The sequence below is a fragment of the Lissotriton vulgaris genome, chromosome 7 (genome assembly GCF_964263255.1).
Source record: "Lissotriton vulgaris chromosome 7, aLisVul1.2, whole genome shotgun sequence".
Lineage (NCBI taxonomy): Eukaryota > Metazoa > Chordata > Amphibia > Caudata > Salamandridae > Lissotriton > Lissotriton vulgaris.
The window spans coordinates 1,279,863,701-1,279,886,341 of record NC_141695.1 but is presented as its reverse complement, the minus strand read 5'-3'; the positions used below and the strand labels follow the sequence as shown (position 1 = coordinate 1,279,886,341).

General features: G+C 45.2%; 1 protein-coding gene across 1 annotated transcript in view; it reads left to right on the top strand.

Moving 5' to 3' along the window:
* Positions 1-6,033: 6,033 nt before the first annotated feature.
* ARMC5 (armadillo repeat containing 5) overlaps positions 6,034-22,641 on the top strand; it is a 33,802-nt gene continuing 17,194 nt past the window's right edge. Inside the window, exons 1-6 of the mRNA XM_086931840.1 lie at positions 6,034-6,332; positions 6,459-6,489; positions 8,753-8,860; positions 9,617-10,436; positions 12,232-13,208; positions 15,336-15,468. Coding sequence (XP_086787966.1) covers positions 6,069-6,332; positions 6,459-6,489; positions 8,753-8,860; positions 9,617-10,436; positions 12,232-13,208; positions 15,336-15,468 — 2,333 coding nt within the window. The 5' untranslated portion in view covers positions 6,034-6,068. The remainder of the gene's footprint in view (positions 6,333-6,458; positions 6,490-8,752; positions 8,861-9,616; positions 10,437-12,231; positions 13,209-15,335; positions 15,469-22,641) is intronic.

Sequence of the window (22,641 nt, the reverse complement as noted above, 5' to 3'; positions counted from 1 at the left end):
TCAAGACACCCCACAGAAAGACTAGGCCCATGCACCACTCACTACCCCTGGTGAAAAGGCCAGAACAACAGCCCAAAAAAACGAAAATCACAGAAAAATCAGCACAATCCCAAGCCCTCCATGATGTTTAAATTCAAGACACCCCACAGAAAGACTAGGCCTATGCACCACTCACTACCCCTGGGCATAAAGGTTGAAAGCTAGGCAAAATGGTTGCAGACCTAAGAACACTGCCTGCATTCAAAATGGCCCCCTGCCTCCCAGCACATGGCCTGCCTGTAGCAGCACTCAAAATGGCCCCCACCCACATGGCCTGTCCCCATGAACACCCCAAAAAATCGAAAAACACAGAAAAATCAGCACAATCCCATGCCATCCATGGCCTTCATGATGTTTAAATTCAAGACACCCCACAGAAAGACTAGGCCCATGCACTACTCACTACCCCAACAACAGCCCAAAAAAACGAAAATCACAGAAAAATCAGCACAATCCCATGCCATCCAGGCCCTCCATGATGTTTAAATTCAAGACACCCCACAGAAAGACTAGGCCCATGCACCACTCACTACCCCTGGTGAAAAGGCCAGAACAACAGCCCAAAAAAACGAAAATCACAGAAAAATCAGCACAATCCCAAGCCCTCCATGATGTTTAAATTCAAGACACCCCACAGAAAGACTAGGCCTATGCACCACTCACTACCCCTGGGCATAAAGGTTGAAAGCTAGGCAAAATGGTTGCAGACCTAAGAACACTGCCTGCATTCAAAATGGCCCCCTGCCTCCCAGCACATGGCCTGCCTGTAGCAGCACTCAAAATGGCCCCCACCCACATGGCCTGTCCCCATGAACACCCCACAAAATCGAAAAACACAGAAAAATCAGCACAATTCCATGCCATCCAGGCCCTCCATGATGTTTAAATTCAAGACACCCCACAGAAAGACTAGGCCCATGCACCACTGACTACCCCTGGTGAAAAGGCCAGACCAACAGCCCAAAAAAAACAAAATCACAGAAAAATCAGCAAAATCCCAAGCCATCCAGGCCCTCCATGATGTTTTTAATAAAGAGACCCCACAGAAAGACTCAGTCCACCCACCACTGAGTACCCCTGGGCAAAAGGCCCCAACAACAGCCCAAAAATCGAAAATTCCAAAATTGTAGTTGCAGCAACTGTTATGCCACAAACAAACTTACTTGTGAAATTTGTAATCCAAAAGTGATTCAAAGAAAGTCAAAAAGGCCTCAAATCCAAATATCCAGCAGCATCCACAAAAAGTAATCCTTCCAGGTGAAGAATCCGAATGAAAGTGACCAGCACATGAAGAAAGCACTGGGAGGAGCCTGCTGGACAGGAACAGGAAGTTGGAGACTGTGGGGCACTTCCTTCCTCCCCCCCCCCCCCAAAAAATGGACTCCTTGCAAAAATAAGTGCAGGCAAATGTCAACCTGAGGAGTTATTCTGATAAAAATCATCATTTTCAGAAGGTTTATGCTGCTTGCTGGTTGATTTCTTGTGCAGAATTTCGAATTTTGAAATTTCGCGCGTGCGAGATTGTTGCTGCTCGCCGCTTCTACCTGTTCGCAATTGCGAACTCTCGCGATGCGTTCTGTGCAAGGTGGCAAGCCGCGTTGACGTAATCGCGGTCGCCAAACTCCCGCGGGATCCCGCAGCAAGATCCAAAATGGCGCAGCACTCGCAAAATATCGAGAAAAACAACTCGGCAAACGCTGAATGACGGTAAGTGAACGCCGCACGCCGCAAAATTGTATCACCAAGAAAAAAAATCCGCTGCGTGCGAATTTGCGGATTTTGCGGGAAATTCGCGAATCTCGCGGATTGCGAATTTGCCGAAAATCCGCAAAATCCGCGAGCGGAACGGATTTTCCGCCCATGCTTAGTTGGTTGTCCCTGAGACTTCAGCAGGAGGCAAGCTCTTTTCCAAGCCCTTGGAGATCCTTCACAAGTTGAAAGCAAAGTACACAAAGTTCCTTTCTCCTCTCTTTGGCAGTAAGGCAACCACTGCAGGCCAATCCCCTAAGCAGCACTTCAGCTTAGGAATAGTCTCTCCTCAGTTTCTTCAGGTTCCTCTCCTCAGCAGATGTTTCTTCTTGTAGTCCAAAAGTGATCTAATTTCATGGGATTAGGGTCCCAATATTTATACCCCAAAATCCTTTGTTCTCTGAGGGGAGAGGGGCCTTTGCCTAGCCCAAACCAGTTCTGGAGCACTCTGTTAACCAGACTTCTTCTTTCCTTTCATAGTGCAGGGCAGAAAAATCAGACGCCCCACGGGAGGTGGAGCCAGCATTCTGTAAGGCAAGCATAGCCCTGGAGCACTTTGTTGACAGGATTCCTTCTCTTCTTTCAGTGTGCATGGCAGAGACATCAGCCGCACTCCAGGAGGTGGAGCCAGCATTGTGGAAGGCAGGCACCGCCCTATTCAAGATTCAGGTGCAACTCCTCCCTCCCATCTAGATGCAGATCTCTCTTTTCACCACCGGGCTGACTCATCCTGTCTCTTGGAATCCCCCAGCCCTGCCACTCAAACTCCAGACAAGGAATACACAACCTAGCAGAGGCAGGCTTGAAAGGTTTGGCAAGAAAATACCTACTTTCTAAAAGTGGCATTTTCAAACAAAGAATGTTAAAACCAACTTCACTAAAAGATGCATTTTATCATTCTGAGTTCAGGCATACTACACTTGAATTTCCACCATGTTCTCTGAGTCAGTTAGGATTATAAGAATGTAATAATCTAACTGCCCATTCTGGCCTATTGAGAACAGGTAGCCTTGCAATAGTGAAAAACAAAAATGACTGTAATTCACTATTAGGACATGCCACACACACCAGGGCATGTCCTACCTTATACTTACAATGCACCCTGCCCTTGGGCCTACCATAGGGGTGTCTGATATGAAGCAAAGGGAAGGTTTATGGGCTGGCAAGTGGGTGCACTTGCCCAGTCAGCATGACAGTATCAGACTGCACGCAGGCTCTGCAATGGCCGACCGTAGGCACAGTTTACAAGGCTGCTTCTGTGGGTGGCACAACCAGTGCTGCAAGCCCACCAGCAGCATTTGGATTTACAAGCCCCGGGCACACTCAGTGCACTGTACTAGGGTCTGACAAATAAACCAAATAGCCAGACATGGAACTACTGATTAATACATCAATTTACAGTAGGGAGCACTTGCTCTGTAGCACTGGACAGCAGTGGTACAGTGCCCAAAGCATCTAACACCAGCAAAAATACATGAGGCAACAGCACAAATGGAAGGGAGACCCACGCCAATGGTGCCATGTCTAACAATCCTCTACGCTAGTAGTTATTTATACTTACAAAAGGGTTTTTAAATATATTTTAAAAGTGGGATATACGTCTTTCCTCCTCAATGTGTGTCTCGGAGCCTCCTCGTCCTTTAGGATTGGCGCCTTTAGCACCCTCCAAAATATCCGGGAGTCCTTTTTATAGAGTGACTATCTCAAATCTTCCTATGCTTTGAGTTTTAGCTCCCTTAATATTGCCCCTCTTGCTTTTTAGGTCTCGGCTAGCGTGGCTGCGCACATGCGTAGCTCGTCGGCGAGATTTAATGTTTTTGAGGATTTTCAGTAAAGGGCTTCGAGCCCCGCCCCTCTTTCCCATTGGCCGGAGTCACAGTTTATGCTAAACGGTGGCAAGCCATTGGAAAAGAGCTTTTTGTGTTGTGTACTTTAGGCTTTTTTGGCCGGCCCACTTGGACGGGATCCTTTGCCTTCCGTGTGTCGCAAAAGGTTTCTTATCTTTATGGGGCATGTGTTTCAAACACATGACCCCATAAAGACAAGAAATCGTTTTGCTCTGGAAGAAAGTGAAAGCGGACCGAGCTTGTTTTGTTGGTATTAACTCACAGAAACGCCTACAATCTTGCCCCTAATCCTACTGGTGGGGCATCTGCATCCATAGATGTTTTGGAAGAGTAACATTCTACCGGTCGTTTCTCTGTGAAATAGGATTGCTCTCAGAATGTAACATCACAATAGTAATTGTTGTTTTGTCTTTCTTGTGATGTGTCTTTTACACACTTGTTGTTTTTGTCCGCTCTGCCTTTTCGTAGAGCTCCATCTCTATTGAGTTCTGTCCCTTTCACAATCACTCTCTTTGGCTGTTCTCTAGAGTCTAGTCATTGCGTGTCTTTTCTGACCTTTTACTGTGCTTTTTTAAGAGCCCTTTTGGTTTCATTCTCAGAGGGTTGCCTGCTGTTTTGTTAGTTGGGAATACACTTTCTGAGTACTCGGGTGACACTTGCACGTGAACCAGGCCTGTTGCTGCAGTGCGTGACTTCAGGTAAAACTATGTTTAACACATAACACTTCGAATATGACTCTGATCCCAATCGGATACGCCTGATTGCAACAGCAGGTGCATGCAACAAGGGAATGGCGGACGTGTGCTGTCAAGGAAATGAAAACTAGCGTTTCAAGATAGGACGGTGTGTTCCGAAGAGTGCAATTAATTGTGCTGTGCAAACTGTGTAATTGCAGAAAGTGTCGGATATCCTTGAAAACTCTGATAAGGCAACTGCTTCATTCACTCTTTATTTATAGGCCAAACAGGTCCGCGCCGGGACTGGTGTTGCTGTTCTCCTGACAAGCACCATAGGGGGGCGCAGTATACCAAATAGCTTGGTGGATAAATGAATGATTCTGCTTCTAAGAGCAGTACATCATGAAGATCGCAGAGTTTGATGGAATGAGTGCTGTTGAGTTGGCTGATGGCAGCGGATTATAAATATAATAACAAGCATTAAAAATGCACTTGGTCTCGCCTTTCATTAAGTTAAAGCCATTTGCTTTGCTATACAATACCATTAGCAAAACAAATGGCTTTAACTGAAAGGCGAAACCTATTGCATTTTCAATGCTTGTTATAACTTGCGCGGAGCACCTGTATACAGCCCTGATCCCTTGAGTTTGCTCGTAAGGCAATATGCAATTTAGAGGCAGATTTCGTGCAGTTGTGATCAAACCATGAATCTTGGATTATATTGTTATTAACATGGCTTAATTGGTTTTTAAGCGCAAAAGAAGAGGCCCCGTGCAAATTAAGATGAGGTTCCTTAAAGTAGGGAAATAAATCAATCAATGTAAAGATTTAAGCGAACCATTCAATAAATAATTATTGAAATTCAATCATTGTAATAATTATTTTTTGAATGGTTAATTGGTTTTTAATCTATATTTTAATTCTCATTTATCGCTATATGAACACTCACGAGCACTCAACACTTTGTGTATAGCAGTAAAAATGTGGGATATTTGTGTATGTATCTCTCTGCTCCAGTTTGTTTTGAGATTGTCAAAATACTAATCTATTGATGTTTGTTGAATTCTGTAAAAGAACACTCTTATTTCATGAAACACTTTTTGATTGTCTAGCATATGCCCTAGGTTCTAGGTATTGTAAAGGGCAGCCTGTTCTCTTAATGCCAGATCCAGTTAGGAGCAAAAAAACTTTTTAGGGGGTTTCATTTTGCTCCGGTTCATTCATGGTGCTTCAATCTGACACACCCCGAATAACGCCATTATATTGCACATTTTCTATGCTAATCAATTCCATTACTTTTCATTTAGGGCTTGCGCATAATCCTTCTGTTTGTATTAAACATTTATCAAAAAATTTTGTGCACGGTCCTTAATATGTTTGCAGTTTTAGGTTTCTATTTCAAAAGAGAATAATACCGGATTATACTGTTTTTACCCTAACTTGGACAATTATAAAAAAATACACACCAAGCTAATTAACAAACTACAATAAATAAAAAAAACTGCCAATAACACACTAGTCACTGGCCTCGGACACTCAAGCTAGGAGATCATTAATTCGACGGAGACTAACTTCAGACACCAATGAAGGTGCTCTTATGCTTGGATCGGTAATGCCGGGAATAGTAGTTCCCCAACTACTAAGTGCCACTGAATCCAAAAGCAATGCAACTGAGCGGACTTTAAGTCCCAGCAGCCCAATCAGCTGGCATCATAAGGCGAGCGACGCAAACACTGAAGAGGGAGGGGGCTGCAAGATGGCGTCGCGGGAAGCGGGAGGGGAGTCACTGGCGGCCACCCTGGCCGGGTTGGCGGGGCCCGATCCTACGGCTCAGGCGCGAGCACTCTATGCTATCCGCACGCGCCACATTAAAGAGCCCGGCGGTATCGAACGATTCCGGGCACGCGGCGGTCTAAAATACTTGCTGAATCTTCTACAGAACCCCCGAGCGCGGCGGTCTATGGACTTGGCACTCAGTATCTTAGCGAATTGCTGCACAGAGAGGGGGAGTCGAACACAGGTGCGTTAGTATGTGGCGCTCAGGGTGTGCCCAGGAAGGTGGGATCGGTGAGCTTTGATCACTTAGTGAGTTATTTTCTCATTTGGACTGCTCTGTAATCATTTTGCACTTTCTTTCCTTCTATAGGTCAGGCAACTCGGTGGAATCCCCCCTCTTGGTGAGTAGATAGATAGTTCCTTCTGCTTTTGCCACATCGACACTTTTGCGTGGTTGTACGTGTTGACGTAAATACTCTGCTATCCCGACGCTCTCTTGTGACGTACTTTTCTGCCATCTTTGATTGGTAACGTTGTATTGCAGCCGAAGTTTACAGATGACCATATGTGTTGAGTTGGATTCAGTGTTACCATTTTGGATCAGGAATGGCTTGTCGTAGCCCGAAAGGGTTTTCGACAATTTATAAACTGTTTGTATTGACGTACAGGGGCCATGATGGGTGTGTGTGTTCACACCCAATATCTAAAACGGCAGCCTGGCGGTGATGTAATAGCTGCCACGTGACGGATTTGATGGTCACACACCAGCCAAGTGTGTGTTAATGCGTGTGACGACAGCCCACTTTTGTATTGTTGTTTTTTTGTTGTTGCCAGTAGCTCCCTACATTTAAGATACTTAGGGGCAGATTTGCAAGCCCCTTGCGCCACTTTTGCGTCACTTTGCCCATGTTAAAAATGACGTAAAAGTGGCGCAAGGGGCTTGTAAATCTGCCCCTTAGTTTCCCTTTTATTCCAGCATACGAAATGAAAGTTGTTTAAATGCAGGTCTGACTAGGATGTTAACTACGGTGATGCTTGCGGAAATCGATATGGAAGAAGCTAGCATTTTTAAGATTTTCAAATAATAAAAACTATACAGTCCAGGGGACCGGTTATGACATTGCTGGTGGTACTCGCACTGCATGACATGATATACAGAGTTGAGGAAACAGGACTGGTGACCCCTGAGGATGTGTAAAAAGTATGACACATAAGACATGCATGAGCACAGTGTCGAATCCTAACCTGGTTGCTATAACCTACACCAGCACCCATTTCTTCTCAGTGCCGTGTTGTACGATAGTTATCCCGTTTGTAACTGGGAGGCATGCATTTCAAAATGCTGTCTGTATTTCAGAGACTTTTCGGTATTTTCCTGCTCATGGGGCTATTTTTGACCACCCGAGAAGCTCAGTCAACAGTTACCCCAAAAGCAATATAGTGATTTTGAGGAATCTTCAGAGTTAAGTCACCTTCCTCAATCTGTGTAATTTGCATGTGTTCAATCTCCATGGTAATTTAGCAGCTATGCAATTTACTAGTTATGGATTTCTAACACATGCATTTTTGTATTGTGGACTTCTTTGTAGTTTTTCTTTGCAAAGTATAATTTTAGTCTCCGTTTTCTATTTTTACACGTACATCGCAGATCCTGGGCGTTCCATTTTCTGTGCAGATTTACAATTTGGAGAGCTCAAAGGGGGCGATACTTCCTAAAATAACTGCATATGTTTATATACAACAGTCTGACTGTCTTGTGTTTTGTATTGTCTGTCATAATTTCAGGCAGGTCTCATTGTGGCAGTTTCAGGGATCCTCAGCCTTACCTGATGGACCACTTGGTTCTACATCACAAAGTTTTGGAGAGCACTATCCTGTTACTCGCTAATCTCTATATGTTCCTGCAACACAGCGATGTTAGACCCCATGTTGGGCTTTTGTTTAATGCTAAAACTGACAGGCGCCTTATTGTGGACAAACATTTATTCATTATTACAACCTCCATTTTTTATTTCTAAATTTGGATTGTTGCAGACACAATGTGAAAAATAAAAGCAAATGCCAAAAGGAGTGTTTAAAAATTAAATGCTATACAACTGAGCCCTCTTTATTGTTCAAGGTCCCAGCCTAGATAATGTTTGGCTGAGGACCAGAACTTACTGATGGTGTCATACATGGAGATTTATGCAGTACTGGGAACAGTTTTTCCTGGTACAATGTGCGGTCAGCTTCACTAAGCCATGTTTTGTCTTTGCCTTCTGCTTCTTTTAGTGCTGAATTTATAATGGGATATATGCTCAAATGATATGCAAAAAAATGGCCTGGACTTGTGAAGTGTTATTCATATAATTGTGGAAACCAATTTCTCTGTTCAATCCATATATATATATATATAGTTTGACATGAGCACGTATTATCACTGGGGTTTCAAGTTTCAAGTACAATTTAAGATTCCAAGGGTTCCTAATGTTTGTACTTGTACTGCTAAACATAAATGCCATGTTGCCCGTGGTCATGTGACATGTGCATTCGACATGTAGATCCAGATAAAGGGAATGATATGTAATCTTTTATGACGCTTCTAATATATACTACAGTACAAATGTAAACAAGCTTGTATACGTGGAGAGAAGATCTGATTTAAGGAAATATTTTCTTCTGCAGTAACCATCTTGAAGTCGATCAATGTTGACAGCATCTTGAACCGGACAGCCAGGGCCCTGGGAAACCTGGCATTGGAGCCTGAGAGTGCCCGTACCATCCACGAGTCTGGTGAGTTTTTAATGCAAGCATGTCTGTCTCTGAGTTGCTTTTGGTGTTGTGAGTAACTGAACTGATGCTGAAGCGATGTGTGGAGGTGAGGGTAAAAATTCCATCTTTACCCTTCTCCGAATGTTTCCTGTGTGATAGCCTAGGGATTGTAGGTTCATATATTCCATCATTTTAGAAGAGAAAAGTAGGAGATAAAAAAAATGGGATAATGTATTTCCCCTATTGACTTCTTTTGAAGCAGATGCAATTTCAGATGAGAGACAAATTCAGATGAGACAAAATAAAGCAGCTTGTGGATTCACAAATTGAGTCTCCACCTGAATTGGGTCTTTAGTCATGTATGCAAAATATTGGCTGAAAGGGGGGGTGTCTGTGGTGTTATCAGCAGCCTCGAAGTGCCATCAAATTATAGTCTGCAGGGGAAGTCTTTGATCTGGATGTTTCACATAGCATGGGGAGGATGCATGATGGAGAACTGGCTGCAGGATGAAGTGTAAATCCACCTCAATGGGAAGGAGTACAGTACCAGGAGAGGGCATGAGGGACCAATAGAGCCCTCTAAATTGGGACAGTGTCTGCCTGGGGATTGTTTGTGGCCCTGGCAAGTCTATGAAAGGGGGAGGGTATGGTGCCTTTGGTTTGAGTGCTGGGCAAAGTGTTAGGTGTGTCTGTCAGTGGTAAAGAGTTGATGCAGAATAGTTGTCTAGGATTGTCATGCTCTCTGACTAACCAGTGGCCATTCTGGTATCTTCATAGGTGCTCTCCCGCATCTTGTGGATGTACTTAAGAACAGCCAGGACGTAGAGTGTCTGCAGAGTGTTATCCGGGCCTTGCGTAACCTGGCAGACACCCCTAGCCACCGATTTTCTATCACTCAGCATTGTGCCATCCCACCCATAGCGGAGAGGCTATCTTCCTCAGATGAAACCTTGGTGGCGGCCAGTGTTCGTGCCCTCTCTGACTTCACTAAAGGCTGCAGCCTGGACTGTGCTGAGCAACTTTCCCTAAGTGATGGTGTGGCCAAGTTGGTGGTCCTGGCTGATCACTCAACAAAGGCCATCCATGACTGTGCCCTCATTACTTTGAGCAACATATGTGTACAAGGAGTGATACGACCCACAGTGGGAAATGCAGGTGGCATCCGCTGCCTGGTTGAGAAGATGAAGAAGCAGAATTTGGTGTCCCTGCCATACATCCGGGCTCTCTGTCTCTGCTGCCGAGAAGCCATCAATCGTGTGCGAGTACGTGAGGTGGGTGGCCTAGAGCTGCTATTGACCTTAGTCAAGGATGAGCGCTACCTGCAGGCACACACCCGCATCATGGCTGCCTTCCTTAACTTCTTCTATGATGAGGTTGCCCTGGAGTATCTGCTGGCCAATGGACTGGTGCCACTTCTGGTCTCCCGCTTGGAGGCCTTGGCTGAATCCACCTCCATGGCCCCAGTTATGGGTGAAGAAGAGGAGGAGGAGGACGAGCGATATGCAGCCTCGTATGACTTCCCAACTGAGTACAATCGAAGACCGGACCCAGAACAGCAGCAGCAAGGAGCCGAGTCTTCCAGCTTCCAAAGCCTCAGGTCAGAGACTGAATCTGTGTCCCTTGTTTTCCCTTCTGGGCCTTCCAGTATTGCACATTACATTGCTTTGATCTTGCCTTAGTCTGTTCACCTCTGTTCTAAGCCTCCCTTTAAAGCACAGCTGTCTTAACTTCTTCCTTATATGCCCTGTCCTTTCCTCCCTCTGAAGCAGCATTTTTTCACCTCATTTAGACCGCTCTATTTCTCAATTCTTCCTTCTCTTGTTCAGGAGTAGGGGGACTTGGGGTTTTGTGTTTGGCACACACTGCAAGCAGAGCCACCTTTTTAAGAACATTGGTGTAGATTTGACAGTTGATGGTTGAGAGCCCCGAGGCCTGAACTCATCCAGATGTGAGGTTTGCACATTGCCAAATGTTCATCAGTATGTTTTAGATACATACAGCCTTTGTGCCTCAGAGTAGAAGGCATACTTAAGCAATAGTGGCTCGGTGAGTAGCGAGGGCGTGTATGTGTTCTGTTGGTAGTTTATGTGAAGAGAAGTCAAACAACTGTCCCGAAAATCAAGGCAATTTGGTAATATTAGGGTGTAGGCAACCTCAAAAGAAGGCCTTACTCAGTGTGTGATACAAAAGAGAAGGGGGGTAGCGAGGAATAGGACTAGGGATGTCCTCCTGTACAACAGATCAATCAAATTGGACCTTAACCCAGTCCTAGTAGAACCTGCGTCTGTTCTTGAAATGATCTACTTTATGATATTGTCCAAAAGACCATCTCAAAGCACTCTTCACCTAACTTGCACTTACTGTTGTGATATCCAACTTGCACTTACTGTTGTGATATCAATACTTGCCACAAAGTATTTGTCAATGCCATACCACACACCAGTCGATTGCCAAATCATGTATGCACTCATTGTGAAGGACCTCATTTTGTACTTGACTCCCTCTGTTGGGATTTATTTGCCAGCAGTGACTTTTGAGGTCCAGTGTGCTTAGAAGCCTGACGTTGAATAACTTTATATTGATTTTGTAGGTAGAGGATAACCGGGTTACTCAGTTGGTGTGATCACTCCTTAATCACTTCAGTGACTAGATCTTGTCTAGTCTACCTTCAGAGGTTGCATTTTCAGTTTTTCTTAACTTTAATCACCCTGTTTTTATCACACATGACTCGTGTAAACAAATGGAGAGCTAGTCTCTGTCAGTTAGGTTTCTCAGAGGAACTCTGGATTGCAAATCATGTCCTCGGCATTATCTTCTCATACTGTAGGTGAAATAAACACCACCATAAATTTCCTCCTTTTCACTTGACGTCTCCCTTTTTGCATCTTAGTGCTGGTCTTTCTCTGTTTTTCATTTAGTCCTATCTTGTACTCTCATTTATCCTTCGTTCCAGGCTCTGCACAGTTGAGTGTCTCTGCTCATGCTTTTAACTCTGCCTCTTTTTCTTTTTATTCTTTTACTTACTGGTACCCTCCTAACACCTTCACCATTTCTTGATCATTCTTTTCTTTGCCTGTTCCCATTACCACTCTGCCCTTGATTTCAACTATAGCTTTATCTTCCTTCCTCACTCTCTTCTCATTGTTACTCTTCTCCTGTGACCCCTGTACCCTGCGCCGCCCCCTACTGATTATTTTCCTAAATCTGTGCACCTCAATGCACGACTTGACTCTTCCTTTCAATGCCTTTCTTCCCCACGCCTTCCTTTAAATACCGAGATCTATTATTTTTGCACTTCTGTCTTTGACCAGTACCGCTCTGCCTTCTTTTCTAATTGCGTGTTTTCTGGCTCACCCTCCTTGACTCTGCTCTTTTGTCTTCACCTCATCCAGGTCTTGGCTCTTGTCTGAAGGATACATTGCCAGTCCGGGAGACCTTTCTCCACAGTGGTCGCCAGATGCTGGAAGCCCTGAGCTTGACCCACAGTACCTGGATGGCTCGGGCAGCCCCACGCTCGGCCTCCGGGATGACGCTGCCAGCACCCTTGAAGAACTTCTGACACAAGATCACCCTGACACCAGCCTGGTAGATGAGACCAGTTGTCCTATCACGGACCAACACCCTGGAGCTGTGACTGATCCAGAACTGGAAACCATAAATCTATTATCCTCTTCACCTGGGACCCTGGAATCGCTACTGAGCAGTCCTGCAGCTGATGTCCCTGGGCAGCTGCCCGCAAGTGAGCATACCGGGAGCCGTGACCCAGACTGCAAGATGTCCTCCACTTTTTGTCGAAGGAGGCGATCCAAGTCCCGCTCAGTCCTGGGCACCAGTGACTCCTCCCTGAACTTCTCGGACGCTTCCACGTCCACCCCTCTCCGCGTACGGTGTGAGGACCGGATGGCTTCGGCGCCGGATGCTGGGGGGCAGCTAGTCACCCCCATACAGGAGATTCTGCAGGCATCTGAAGCACTTTCCTCCTCCTTTTATCGCCAGGAGGAGACCTGGGGTCCTGAGGCCCCGCTGTTGTTGTTGCTTTCCAGGTTCTCACAGGTCGTGGACCCCAGTACTACCCTGGTGACTGATGCCTCTTTGCGGGGCCTGCTGTCCTATGTGGCCAGGTCAGTGGATCCGAGCCCCCGCTGCCTTCGCCTTCTCAACCGTCTCACCTGCAACCCCAACTGCCTGGAGGCCTTCATCCGCACCTATGGGGCGGCTCTGATTCGCACCCAACTGGTTCTGGGGCTATCGCCCAAGGACATTACTACTTCTTTGAGTGACCCCAATGGAGAGGAGACTGGGAACCCAGTGCAGGAGAGCAGTTATCGACTGCAGGAACGTTGGCGTGTTGCAAGGAAGAAGGAACTGGGTGAGTAAAAATGATTTGGGGTAAATAGTGATCACACTGAATAAAGATACAGCTGGGCATCACCTATAAAAGCAGTGACTTCTACATGTGTCCTTTTATATGCGCTGGAAGTGCTGCTGAAATGACACCTCTAGGCCACCAGGGGGAGCTCTCTAGATCGTGTGCAGTTGATCTAGCCCTGTACTATGCTCTGAAGTTAATTCTAAGCTTTAATTTGCACGTACCCGATTGTTTGTTTTGACCCGAGTCGTCTGCTCTGGCCGCTTTTTTTTTTTCTTAATCCAAATGCTATGTTGGCCTCTTCAATTGATGTATACATGTTCCCCTTTTTTTGCCCATACTCTCTGTACTTCTCTCTGTGTAACCGACCTTTACCCATTGCCCGCTTTCTTATTTTTCTGTTCCTTCAGTGTTACTGCCAACTTTTTTGTTTGTTTTGCGCTCTATTCTCTGGTGACCCTGATCTCTCCACATGTCCGTTCCAGCGATGGGCTATGCTTGCTCTTCCCTTTGCCTGTAGACCACCTTTTGCCACTGTTCCCATGTGCCCGTGGTCTATAACCTACTCTCGGACCTTGTCCTTGATTCCTGTCCTGCCTCCACACTGGCATTTGCCGTGGGCGTCTATTCTGTTTCCCCACATTATTCCGGAGGGAATACCAGATTTCCTTATTTGGTCTCTGTGGCCCCTCTGCCTTTTGTCCTGGATTCTGATCGCTTTACTCAAGGTTCTCTGTCCTTTGCATGTGGTGTTGCTCTTCGCTTTGGCATCTGCATATGATTTGTGCCTGCTCGTCCTTTTCTGGTCTCTGTCGTCTTTGCCCTGTCTTTTGTCTACCATCGGTCATGCTTTCCTTTCCATTTTTGTGTGCTCCCTTGCTCTGATGCTTAGAGTTCTGGCCTTTCGCCTTTGTTTGTTCTTTCAGCACACCCCTCTTTGCTGTTTTGTGTGTGTATTGTCCTCTGTCCTTTGTGCCTGGCGTCTACCCTACTTGTTCTGTTCCTTAACTGTATTCAGTCATTCTCACCATTACCTTTTATTATTTGCCTACGCTGTCATTTCCGCTCCAGTCTCTAACCTCTCTACCCATGGCAGAGTATCTCTTCTTGATCTTGCCTGTTTGTGACCTCATTTATCCGGCCATTATCAGTTTTTCGGTTTGATTAACTTTCCCCATCTGCCATTTGCCTGTAGTCTGTGTATTTTGTGTAGTATCTGTCTTCTTTGCCCTTTTCCCATGTCTGCCCCTTAGCCTGCTTTTGCTGGCTTGGTCCTATGATTGTCCTTTGTCCGTAGTCTTAGCGTTGCTACCCCTAGCCCTTTTAGAATGTGAGGACCCTGAAATTGCAACAATAAAGTGTGAGCAACATAAATGACAGTGACACTTTTTGTGGCTAAGCTATGTTGCAAGTTTATTGATTACAGAGGTTGTGTTAGCTTAGGGGCGAGCCAGGTGTCAAGGAGGAGTTCCTTGAACAGCCGACACCCATCCTGAGAAAGCTAGAGCTGTCCTGTTGGTGTTTTTTGCACCCACTGAGTTAGATTCTTTACAGCTCCTTTATTACAGTAGGTTGCCACCTTACTCTGTGTCATGCTCCTGAGAAGTCAGAGCGAGACCCCGGCAATTCTCTCCTATTCCTTATGAAATGATGCGAGGGTGGGTGGATAATGCTGACCGCCAAAGAGGCCCTTCCCTGGGAGGTGAACCCTTCTGAGCCCTGCTGGCCCCCTCCTCCCCTTCTGACACCCCGAGGACATCCACTAAGGGGATGACCTACCTTCCCTCTACAGTGGCCCGATGGGCTCGTCTACCTTTGCAGCAAGGGAGCAGCACTAGGATAATGTCCCCTCATGACGCCCTACTTGCAAGGTGGCCAGCTGCAATTGCCTTTTTTTTTCTCTCTACTTTCCTGAAGTCCTGTGATCTTTTGGTCGAGCAGGCAGTGTGGGAATCCCTTTGCCTTTTGTCTTTCGACCTGTACCTCCTGTGGTCTCAGCCCCATTGTTTAACCTTTGCCTGAGATTTCTGAATTTTCACCTGCGTCCTTTGACACTGGCATCTACTTGCTCTGAATTTGACCTTTTCCTTTCACCTTCTCTTAACTTTGCCACATCCTCTCTTGCAGGTGAGACCCTAATCCGTAACCTGAGTGTGCAGGCAGAGTCTCCTTTCGGTGTTGGAACTTTGACCCATCTCATCCTGTCTGGATCTGAAGCGGACAAGGCTGCTTGCACCATGGCTCTGCCGCTGATCTGCAGGTTTGTCCACTGTGATTTCCATTGGGTTCAGCAGTGAGGTTTAAAGGTTGTGTTCCTGTCCCGACTGTGTCAGTGTGTCTGGATGAGTAGTTGATCTGTACTATACGAGTAGCTTGTGCGGTTGGTTGATCATTATTAGGGCTCCTGGTCCTATGGTATTTATTTTTGTAACCTTTCCGTCTTTATTTATCCATATTTATTTTTGGGCCATTTATCTGCATTTATCCATATGTATTTTGTGTAGAAATGAAGATGTAAAACTACACATTTCCATATTTATTTAACTGATAGACCCACACTCCTACTTTGATGTCTATCATGATTTAGCTTTTCAAGCTGCCAAATATTACGGAATAATACATCCACTAAATATTAGCATAATACCACAAATATTTTGACTTATGCCATTGTTTAAAGAAATGCAATTCTGTTTAATTTCTCATGCTGTCAATCTGCTCAGCTATTGGGCTGCAATTCATGAAAGGCAGTACGGAGAGTCACTAAAATGAAGCACACTTTTCTGTATTTATCCACTTTTACAAATAAATGAAGAGAGAAAACACTGATTTCTTTCTATATTTTTCTGTAAAAATCTGTGAAAACGGGGATCCTTAACCATTATACATCAGTTTGTGTAGAGAAGTGAGCGTTAAATTAACTTGCCGGAGATAGGGCGTCCTCTCTTTGGGTTGCAGTGTTTTTGACCTAGTCTATTTGGAGCAGCGTACATAGCCCCGTCTTCAGTATGCTCTTGATTACTGTAACTCACAAGACTCCACCAAAAGTGTGCACACAGTGTCATGTATAGTAGTATGATCAAAATTTGAATGTGCACAGGATGGTATCGCTTTGAGATATGCTGCTGTGGACCCTATAAAGGCCTTTACGCATACTGCCAAGGGATCTCTACTTGCGACGCATAAAAAATGCTTTAAGATGAACTATTGTGAGTGGTTTACAGAATAATAGCTTTACTTGCAGTTCTATTTGAAATGCTCAGATCCTGTGCTTGGGTGATCACCGGTATTTAACCACTTATGAATACTGTTCGTACACGATATACATTCCGCTTAGTTTGCATTCCAGTACACTTTTACATGAGTGAAAGATGACCTCTGGTAACTGAAGTCCGCAAACCCTTTTCTATTTGGCACACTTGTGCTGCACGAAGACAAGAGGTATCCTCAGATCACATCAAAAATGAAAATTACATTGAACGGATTTTATTTTGTTTTTGTGTGGAGTTGTTTATATTAAGTTGCGTCACACGTCCCAATTTTTAGTGTAATAAATCTGAAGTCTTGTTCCCCCCCCATCCCCCCGATCTATACAAAGTTGGAACATATTTGGGAAATTTCATTCCTGTCATTTCTGCGCTAGATACTGGAGACTCGAGGGGATAGTAGAGGCGCAGTAAAGCGTCTCATAGTGGCTTTGTCATTGTACTGACTGCACAGCAGAGCAAGCTTGTACACCTCTCGAACGTCATACTTTCCAGTAAACGAGGGTCTTTTTGTTTGTGATTTATGCCATCCCTAGTATTTCATATTGAGACAGTCATGCAGCCGGACTAGTGGTCCTTCTTTAAGTTTAATTTTGAAGAAACAAATATTTGTGTTTATAATGTTGTGCTCTCAGTACAGTGAGGTTGTGTGGGCTACAGTGCAAGGGTTATTTCGAATTTAAGTGTGGTAGATGGCGGGCCGGGGGCAAGTCTTAGTAGATCTGTTAATTTCAAAAGGAAACTGCAGCAGCTTGGTAGTGTATTCATTTCACCTTCAATAATTGCTTTGCAATTGAGCAACACAATATAAATATCATAGAACAGTATTTTACCTATCTGGAAAAAAAGCCAGCAAAAGTTTGCAGTAGCTTAAAGAAAGTCTTCAAGCAGTTCATATTCACAAGGGTCCGGGAAATCATTTTTTACAGCAAAATTAATGTGTGAAAAGTCAAGTCAAGTCAAAAACCACTTTATTCGATTTTGTTAAAAATCATAAAAGCATACTACTGCAGTTAAAATCATTCCAAGTACATATGAAAAGTAAATAAGTCGTCGGAAATCACCTGTTGCCAAACTAAATCTTTAGGAATCTCCCTTCTTGTTGGCTTCATTTTTCTACTAAAAAAAATTCCAGCTCTGTACCTCCAAGTTAATCTAATCAAACGTTTAGAGAAACTACGTTGAGTGCCTGCATAAAAAAAGTAAACCTGAACCAGGCATGGTTCTAAACGTCCATAAGCTTGTAGAAGTTTAAATCTTTAACTGAATAATAGGTGGGTGAGGTTTGGCTGCATAGAGAATGAAAATGTCCTCTCACATGTACAAGGAGAATATATACATTTTTAAATGAGTGAAGTCAAGGCTGCCTCCCAGACTCATTTCTATGGTATTTGCCCTCTATCCTGAGAAAAGTAAAACCTAGTCTACCAAATGGGAGTCAAATTCCCCGAAATAGAACACGATGCAAATCTAGAGTCCTACTTTTGTGTGACACTGATTTAGTAGCACTCTCAATTGAATTGAATGCAACCTATTGTGGTCATTTTGAAATTATAATTATTATGGACACATCCAAAACCATCTTTTTGGTGGTCTTCAATGAAGACCGCCTAAATGTAAGAAATGTTCCTACAGTGGGTGTTTTTCTTTGGAAATGTTCAGCAGTTCCATTATTTATGGATTACCATATCTGCTCTACCAGTTCGAAGACGGTACATCTGCTCCATTGTTTCAAAGAGAGCAGACCTTGAGATTTGCAGTGGACTATTGACACAGATGGTATGTATCGCGAAGAATAGATAGGGAAGATAGTACTCCCTAGCAAGACTGAATGCCCACATGAATGATATCCGGGCAACTAGAAACCATGGCATTTTCTCCCACATGTGTGTAATGCTCACAAATATGAAAGCCACTCACATTTGTTGTTTACCCTCCAGAGATGGAAGTCTCAGAGCATGGTTCTTGGGAGGAATCTTGAGGTATGCGCAAATTAGAGCAACAGACCTTCCTAATGGCTGATCCATGGGCTAATATTTCAAATATAGTAGCAAATTTTATTAAAATTAGGAGCATAAAAAGAAAGGCGGAGAAACAAGAGTTCCTTAGGGTGTTTCATACATATAAGGCAGATTGCCTGGAAACAACTGATTTTTAGGTCTTGCCTAGCGACGCAGCGCATGCGCTGCTCAACTTGGCGAGACCTATTGTTGTGAGTTTTGCTTCTGAAGGGGGACGGGAGCTGTGCACGGCCGGACAGGCGATGTGCACGTTTACGGCTCCCGTCGTTTAAGCATGGCGCGCTTTCACTTTCCTAGTCCACACGCTGTGCATGCGCACAGCGTCTGGATTCAGCCCTCTGAGCCTATAATCCGTTCCAGTGTCGGCTCTAAGCTTGTTTCAGTTTAATATGGGCTTATTCTAAAATACTTTGTATATGTCAGAGGGAAATAAACCGCTACAAAAGTCTGTTTTACCCACCCCTAAATTTTGCATAAGCCAGCTTGTGGGAGAGAACAGTACATTTAAGAATAAATGTACGTACCCCGTTTTCAGTGGGACCTGGCGCTGCTCTGTGTAGTGTGTATAGGCATCTGCACCTCACAGGCTTTACTGTCTTTTCCACATCTCACTGGCACTGCCTCTAAGCAAATTTCGTGATCTTCAATTCTGTCTTCTTGGCGGTAACCAAGCAATACCCTCATCTGCCGCACCGTCCGTGTGCCTCCCATTCAAAGACCAGCTGAGTATATACAGTGTGCATGGTGTTTATATCTGAAACAAGGGGTTGACGTATGTAATCGCAAAACAGCCATATTGGACAGGTAGTTAATTTCCGGTCAGAATCCAAAGAATTAAGGCTAAGCTGCTAGAATGTTAGTCTGAACATTTTATTGACATTGTCTTCCACAGTAATAGAGGAAACTGAAAATGTTATACTTTTAGTAAATATTAATTGAATACTTTATATACGATTAACTTAAATCTTAAAGATACTTTAAAAATGAATCTACTCCTTTCCTCTTTTTCAGGGCATACATTTAATTAACAAGCATTTGCAATGCAATGGTCTCTGCATCATTAAAGGTAGAGCTATTGGCATTGCTCATGACATTTTTTTTTCTTTAAATCAAAAATAAATGGCATTGTCATTAACATTGCCAATACACAGCACTCTGCACTCAACAGCACACAATGCTCTGCACACTCACTGCTCTGCACACTCACTCTGCACTCACTGCTCTGCACACTCACTCAGCACTCACTGCTCTGCACACTCACTCTGCACTCACTACTCTGCACACTCACTACTCACTACTCTGCACTCACTACTCACTACTCACTACTCAGTACTCTGCACTCACTACTCAGTACTCTGCACTCACTACTCACTACTCTGCACTCACTACTCTGCACTCACTACTCTGCACTCACTACTCTGCACTCACTACTCTGCACTCACTACTCTGCACTCACTACTCTGCACTCACTACTCTGCATTACCACTCTGCACTCACTACTCACTACTCTGCATTACCACTCTGCACTCACTACTCTGCACTCACTACTCTGCACTCACTACTCTGCACTCACTACTCTGCACTCACTACTCTGCACTCACTACTCTGCACTCACTACTCTGCACTCACTACTCTGCACTCACTACTCTGCACTCACTACTCTGCACTCACTACTCTGCACTCACTACTCTGCACTCACTACTCTGCACTCACTACTCTGCACTCACTACTCTGCACTCACTACTCTGCACTCACTACTCTGCACTCACTACACCTGTCCCTTTAGTCTAACTAAATATAATCTCTGATACCAATATGCCCGTGGTTATTATATATGTTTAAAGCCGCATTGCGTGTTGCTTGTCGGTCCATTAAACCAGCACGGCACTCCACTCTCTGCAATGGCCATGGCTGCGCTCGACAAACTTTTAAAATCAACTGTTTTACCATTAAAAAAAAAAAGTAATATTACTGCCAGTTTGGTCGTGATTGGGAAAACAAAAGCCGGTGCGCCCCCGACCCGCAGCAAGCGGCGTGACGTGAGTCTGATAAATGCACTGCAAAACACATTCTCCTTTTCAGCAAGTAAAAATGTGATAAAATATGTGTTTAGCTCCATAATGCTGACGGGTGCACTATTAACAAACAAGCTTTCCCTTTTGCAGCAAGTAAAACATTTGATAAAAAATGTGTTTAGTACGAGGATACAAACCGAGCCGACACCGGCCCAGCAGACAGACGAGCTGCATGCTTAACCTATCGTGGGGCGGGACTGAGAAAACGAAACCTATCGTGGGGCGGGACTTCCGTTTTGTGAAGCCCGCGCCCACGGAGTGCCTGGAGGAGCACCGAGGGAGAGCCCCGCGGTCGGAGGCTGCACAAGTCCGGAGGGCCTTTGACCGGTGAGCGGGGGGCGGGGGGGTGTGACAACGGAGGGGTGGGGGGGGTGCTCGGCGCACGTGTGTGTGTATGCATGCGACGGCGGGGGTGGGTTCGCTGTATGTGTGGGTGCGTGCGTGCCTGAGCGCTCGTGTGTGTGTCTGTGGGTGGGGGGGGGGGAGGGGGCCTCGGTGCACTTGTGTGTGTGCATGTATCAGGGGTGGTGTCTCTGTATGTATGTATGTGCGTGCGTGCATGGGCGCGTGTGTGTGTGTGTATGCGCATGCGTGTGTGGTGCTTGCGCTTCCCAGGAGACAGCGCCTGGCCACAGCGCGCGTTCCAGTTACAAATCGCCTGGAAGGATGCGCGTGGCCGGGACTGTCTCCTGGGAAGCATAGTCGCTGACAAAAGATCTCCGGCGGAGACGCGCTTCCGCGCGTTGACGCCGAGACCTAAAAACGGGTGAAAAGCTAATTTTCACTGGCTGCTTTCTTGTTTGCATATTGAGTGCGTCTACAGAGGCGTGGACACCACAGGTTGCTACAATTGTCAATTTTCTGTTCAATGGCTCACTTCTTTGAGAGACTACTAGCGATTTATCTGTATTAGAGTAACAAGCGATAATGTGTCAACATTATGGAGGTTGAAACTGAAAACGTGCAGTGCTTCTGAAATGGTGGCAAAGGTTGCGTGTGGCCTCGGGATGCGGAAGTTCTCTGGCTGAATGCCTGTTTAAGACTAGGACTGAGTGTGTAAACTTAGTAGGATAAGTGCGAGGACTGCTAATTACTTTCTGCCCAGCAGTTAAGCATAAATAACTCTGAAAGCCAGTAGAATAATTTGTTTAAATAAGAGTATGGAAGTGTGGATGGTGGGTTCTGTGTAGCAACTTGCGCTGAACTATTTAAGTGTACCTCGGCCACCAGTTCCTCCTGACAGACGGGCGTAAATAACCTGGGAGAGCTAGACCGTTTGATTGCTGGAGGAACAAGCATTTGCAATGCAATAGGTCTCGCATTTACGCGAGTTTAAGCTATTGGCATTGTAAATGACAATGCCTTTTAGTTATGTTTTAAATAACAAAACTAATTGCTATTGCATTGCAAATGCTTGTTATCATTTGGTTACCCACAAAAAAAACAGGGATGCACATTTCCAATCGTAGTCCAGGCAGGTGCTGGTAAGAAGAATTCTTTATGACCAACACGAAGACAGTGGTCTTTACTTCAGTGATGCTTTTACTGCAGTCGCAGCGTACAGGATGCCGTCTCTTACTGCAGCACACTGAGCGCGCCTACCGTTGCATCAGTGCCACACTGCGAGCGACCTTCACTGCACTGTAGTGACCCAATGCTGCCCACACTACTGTGAACTGATGCCCTCTCACACCAGTGACACCACACTTGAGAGTTTTGGTCACTGTGGACAGAGACGAGACTGTGTTCTATACTACTCCCACCCCCAACAATACCCAGAGCATCCCCCCTGTGACACCTCTCAAGCGAGGATAGCCTCCAGCGAACCCTCCCCTTACCGCAGGAGGCCCCGCATTCTCCCTGGGCACATTTCCCCTCCGCCCTCAGCTCTGTCCCACTGCACTTTATGGATCGTCACCTCGGCTCGTCTGCACATCTCTTCTTTACCTTTTTCCCAGAGTAGATATCACCCTCTGATCCATCTCCCTAGTAGATCTCGCCCCTGCAGATTTCCTCGCTGGGCACATTACCCATGGAGATCTGTCGCAGGACACATCCCATCCTCTTGTTCTCG